Source organism: Gossypium hirsutum, chromosome D07 (assembly GCF_007990345.1).
Source record: "Gossypium hirsutum isolate 1008001.06 chromosome D07, Gossypium_hirsutum_v2.1, whole genome shotgun sequence".
Taxonomy (NCBI): domain Eukaryota; kingdom Viridiplantae; phylum Streptophyta; class Magnoliopsida; order Malvales; family Malvaceae; genus Gossypium; species Gossypium hirsutum.
The window spans coordinates 56489409-56495138 of record NC_053443.1 but is presented as its reverse complement, the minus strand read 5'-3'; the positions used below and the strand labels follow the sequence as shown (position 1 = coordinate 56495138).

The 5730-nt window shown below is 33.6% G+C and overlaps 1 protein-coding gene and 1 long non-coding RNA gene across 2 annotated transcripts; both read left to right on the top strand.

Moving 5' to 3' along the window:
- Positions 1 to 2500: 2500 nt before the first annotated feature.
- LOC107958629 (uncharacterized) lies at positions 2501 to 3563 on the top strand. Its single transcript, XR_001700697.2, has 2 exons — positions 2501 to 2920; positions 3252 to 3563. It is a non-coding gene; the product is annotated as an uncharacterized lncRNA (long non-coding RNA).
- Positions 3564 to 4263: 700 nt separating this feature from the next.
- Positions 4264 to 5275, top strand: LOC107958630 (uncharacterized). The gene has a single exon (XM_016894451.2). It carries the CDS (start codon positions 4598 to 4600, stop codon positions 5036 to 5038), a length of 441 nt encoding a protein of 146 aa, XP_016749940.1. The 5' UTR covers positions 4264 to 4597; the 3' UTR covers positions 5039 to 5275.
- Positions 5276 to 5730: the final 455 nt, after the last annotated feature.

The window sequence follows — 5730 nt, the reverse complement described above, 5'->3', positions numbered from 1 at the left end:
ATAGAAATACAGACAAACAACTTTGGTTAGCATAACACATATGAACAGAGAAAAACTGTGGAAAATCTAACAAATTAAGCTACTTGGTCCAGTAGACTCGATTCCCTTGTTTAGAAAGCACAAATGTAAAAGAAATAGAAGGCAAGATGTGCTTTTCCCGTGTACTTATTTTGGTGACTACTAAACGAGCGGAGGTTCGGCATGGCTCTAGTTGGATGGCTCGTATGGTTCACTATATGCGGTTTTGGTTCTAGATGGGTACTCGAATCGTCTGCACTGTCATCTACTAAGATTAGTACAGAGCCTCGGTCATGGCCCATCATAGGCTTACGAGATCAATTCGAGGGATTACATTTACTTATGCTTATGCGGAGGGACAAGTTAACTCACGAAAGCATAAGTCATATGTAACCCGAAAGTATTCACTAGCCTGTGCGGAGGAACGAGTTAACTCACGAAGGCGTAGTGTTTACTTTCTCTTAACAGGGACGGAGCCCGGGTATAGAGCTCATGTTATGCAACAAAAATGCACGTGCACGGTGTGTGGGGAGAAACTTGTAAACCTTTACGTTTTATTTAGAAAAATTAAACCAAAACTAAAATCGCAAAAATTTAAAGCTGAAAAACAACCTGATAAAACAAGTTAGAATATATACAACACGATGCAAATGCATGATTTTTTTGAAAACAAAAAATTTAAGGATCACGACTAAATGTTAATTTGAACAAGAAACTTTGAAAATTTTGACAACGCGAGTTTAATTCGACTCGACTCTCAAAAAGGGTCCCCAGTGGAGTCGCCAGCTGTAGCGACGTAAAAATTTTGGTTTGGGGTCGCTAAATTGTGGCGATTTATTAGGAAATTGGAAATTGAAATTTGGTTTTAAAATAAACCGGGAGTCGCCACCGATCCTTTTTCTAGGTGTGATCGGACACCTATTAGATTTTTCTTTAAAAACGAGGAAAAGGCCGAGTTAAGGTCTACGTTAAAAGTCAGAGAAAAATTAGGGTTCGGGAGTCGGTTACGCGCGAGGAAGGTATTAGCACCCTCGCGACGCCCAAAATTGGTATCTTATAAACAAGTGTTGTCTTAATTTTTAAAATTGCAAGTTCAAAGTAACATTGAATCGTGATCCGATCAAATCATGAGAAAATTTTAAGTTTCGTTTTCTTTTGAGAAGGATATACCGTTTTAACACGAGTCGATTGATATTCACCCAACATAGCGATGAAATCGATAACATAATGTTTAAATCAGTACGTTGCCTTGCTTATTGAAATAAATAAAAACATGAATAGATATTTTAAAATAATGAACAACGGGGTAATATATAAAAATGGGCAGGAAACGAAAGATAATAGTCGAAAATACATCAAGGCACATAATACATACGACAACAATATTAAAAAAAATGACAATGCACACGATATTAAATGTAACAATAGTATCAAATACGAGAACACAATGAGAACACAATGAATATACATATAAAAATAATTAAGAGTATGTACGTAAAATATATATATTTATATATAAATAGTAATAGTGTTAGAAATATACTATATATAGTGTTTGAAGTATATACATAAGATAGTAAAAAGGTATACGTAACTTGTATTATTAAAATATGTACATAGGGTAATATATACAAAAATTTAACTAATAATATTGAAAATACATGTTCATAATATATATAAAGCATATATATAATATAATATTAAAACATTTTACTTAATATATACACATATAATTACGATGTTAAAAAAACATATTAATATTAATAGTAATACTAATATTACATAAAGATATACTTATATATATTAAAGATATATGCATATATGATATAATACATGAATAATACGATATTTAATATATATACGTAATATGTATAATAAAAATAATAATATACATAATATATAAAATATATACGTATATAACAAAACATATACTACGGTTAATGATTATAATAGTAATGGTATTAAAATACAAAAAACAACAATGTAACATAACAAAAATACTATATATATAAATCTATGTACTTAAATAGAAATATACACTATTATAATGATAATAATAATAAATATAATAACAATATTGAAACACAAAAACAAAAACAATAAAGATATTGAAGTAAAGTAATAAAAATAAGCCTATACGTAAATATATATATATACATATATACATAAAACATATATAAACATTGGTAATAATAATAATAATAATGTTGAAATATAAAGGCAAGTATAGCATTAAAAATATTAAAATAGAATAAATAAAAAAACCTAATACAAATACATATATATACACGCATATAACAAAAGAACATAATAATAATAATAATAATAATAATAATATGAAAATAACAAGGATATTTAGATAAAAAAAACGAAAATAAACGAAAACATGACTAAAATTAAACTAAAAACAAGGTTATGGGGCAGATTTGAAAAGAAAATAAAGAGGAGAGGGCCAAAATTAAAAAAAAGAAAATGCAAAAAGGACTAAATTAAATGGCGCAGGAAAAGAGGAAGGATCATGACCGAAAATATCCCATTTTAGCCTAAAAAAATATGCTGCCGTTTCTGTGGCCATTTAAGCCATTCCTTTTTCTTTTTCATTTCAGCTTTTGTTTTAAAGAAGAAAAAAGAATGCAGAGGGCCTTTTACCCTCTCTCCCTCTTTTCCATTTCCTCTGCCAGGGTTTACAAGAACCCATCATCGCATTATCATCGGACCGCCATACCACCACCGTACTTGGTGGCCGGTGAGGTGCAAGCATGAGCCGTTCGGCCTTGTTCCAAAAGGATCTCGAAGTCCTAGCCTTTTTTGAGTCGACAAGAACCAAAAGAAAGGACTCCACCTCCCTTTAGTCCCGACGACGGAGGAAAGGTCTCCGGCGAGACAATCGCGGGCGATTCCGGTGAGGTTCTTCTTCTTTTTTCTTTTTTGGTTTTAAGTCTACTCTTATTTAATAGATTTGTGTTGAAATCAAGAGAAAAATTAGAGGAAAAAAAATAAAAGACGAAATAAAGAAAGTAGAATCACATATCAACCTTTTCTTTTCTTGCTCTTTTTTATTATTTGTACTTGTTTTGATCTCTAATATCTGTGTTACTACCACCACCCCTCCCCCTTTTTTACAAATGATAGATTTCGGCTTTTAAAGCCAATATTTTTTTTCGTTCCTTTTGTTTATTACTTCCCCCATCATTCGCATGCTTTCTTTGCTGTTGTGTTTGTTCTTGTGTCAGGTGGTGTCAGACGCGTGGAAGGCCGGTGATTGGCGCCTCGAGCGGTGGTGGCTCTCGTGAAGAGGCTGGTGGCTGAAGGCATGCGGCTAGGGTTTTGCTCTTCTTTGTTTTTGCTGAAAATTAGTTAAAGTTATGGGCCAATTGGGTCTTTAGGGTTTTAATGATTTTGGGCCTATATTGGGCAGGGGTTTTAGTGTATTGAAATGGATCAATCGGGTTTGGGTTGTAAGAGGGGTAAATGGGTTTGGTATTAGTGGGCCAAAATTGGCCTACTACAACATTAACTTTGAAATGATTTTTTCTTTTTATCTATTTCAATTCGCGTTTTAATCAATTTATTTTCTATTAGAACATTCTAAATAATGGTAATTGATTTGATATGAAATAATTTAATGAATTAATTATTTTATAATTAAATAATAATCAAAACCCAAGCCAATTGAATAATTGTTATAATAAACGTCAATAATGACGGTAGAACAATCGTAAAGTAATAAGAAAAGAAAAATAAGAACACACAGATCTTGCGTGGAAACCCTTTTAGAGAAAAATCACGGGTAGAGAAGAAAAAATTCACTAATGTTAAAAAATGAACGATACAAGAGGAGTTTCAACTACATAACTCTATTCTAATCAAAATCAAATAGTAGAAGTATAGGTTTATATGAACTTAGCTTGTGTGGTATGGTGGGTACGGCAGGAGTGATTATGCTTAATGGAGATCTTATTTTACTCCTGCGTTTATTTTTTCAACAAGTGACGAAATTCAAATAACATAAACTCTAACAATAATAATTTAAAAAATTAACAAAAATAATGATTGTTGCACACTTATTTGTTTTTCCAAGAATTTGACTACTTGGTGAAAGTTAAGGTGTTAAAAAGATTACATGAGCGTTGTTGTTTAGTCATTCAATATCTCCGTGGCAATCTTAGTAATTTCCCGTAATCTCTAAGGCTAATGGTTAATCTCTTTCTCTATAAATACATACAAACCCGCCATCAATAAATGCTCCCCTGCTCCACTTTATTTTCCTCACCTCATTCTCCCTTCTATTCTTTTTTAATTTCGAACTCATAAATTCCGACAATCTTAATTTTACAAACCCAGATTCCGGCCACTGGTCCATCGGAATCTGATTCTTCCATTTTTATTTTTATTTATTGTTTTACCTTTTTACCCTCTACCAATTTTCCCGCTTATTATTTTACCCAAATAAGTATAACCCCGTTTTCTTTAAAAAAAGACTGGTGGAAAATACGGTGCCCCTGTTTTATGTATTTATTTATATATTTGTAGTAGATTATTTGGTGGTGACGTGGCATGCTCCAAATAAGGCGCAACAATGAACACCAAAACGATGCGTCTCCCTCCCCGTCGGGTGCCCGATTCCATGCCCAATAACAAACGAAAAGAGAGAGACGGTTTTGACCTCAAACCCCAAACCTCTCTTCCTCCGTCCTCGAAACCACCCATGCCGACCGCTCCTCCCCCGCTTCTCTCCAACCACCTCCTAGCTGGATACCTGGCCCACGAGTTCCTCACTAACGGGACTCTCTTCGGCCAGCCGTGGGACCCGACCCGACCTCAACAATCGCCCGCTGAATCCAGGAAGGGAATCAGAGAAAAAGCCGAGCCGAACGACAGATCCGCACCAGGCGACGCCGAGCCGAAGCCGAAGAAGCATCAAAGGTACGTAGAAGTGGCAAGTTTGCTGAAGACCGATGGGGCCCACTTGCCGGGCATCGTCAACCCGACCCAGCTCTCTCGTTTCTTAGAGATGTAAGGCTGTGTTCCCCCCTCATACGTGGAGACACCTCATTGGACATCGTTTTCAAAAACGAGATTTAAAAATTTTTTTGGAGCAGTTTTATTTTCTTCTCCGTCATTGTTCATACTGGAGAAGTTGTCTGTGGAATACATAGCCATGAGCATAGCTCTATAGTTTTTTTTTCTGTTGAATGTATGCATGTACATTTGATGTTCCTTTATATTCTGAATCAATAATGCAAATGAAAGAACAGATCAATCTGAGTCCTTGATACTTTGATGAAGGAGAGTGTGAAGCGGTAAGCATTAGGGATCATAGCGTTATTATTTTTGAAATATTTGAATCTGAATTATTGATTTATATGGTATATTATTTGTTTATTTCTAATATTAGCTTTTCAATCCAAATTAGTCCAAATTTGAATAATTATTCAAAAACATCCCAAATTGCAAAAATAGAATGTCTTTAAATTTACCCACTTTTAATTCGATTTTATAAGTAAATTTTTAATTCAGTTAATCCTAATTTTTTAGTTTTAGGCTTTCAAAAATATTCTTAAATAAACTGGCTTTTAGAAAAAAGAAATTTCTCTCAAAATTTGATACCCGAACAAAGGAAAGAGGAAAAAGTATAAGAGGGTGTCACATGTCAGAGTGCGATTGGCCAGTACTGCAACATAAGTAAAAAATTAACTGTCTGAGAAAAAA

Coding starts and splice junctions, on each gene's coding strand:
- LOC107958630 (XM_016894451.2), top strand. CDS start 4,598: ATGAACACCAAAACGATGCGTCTCCCTCCCCGTCGGGTGCCCGATTCC.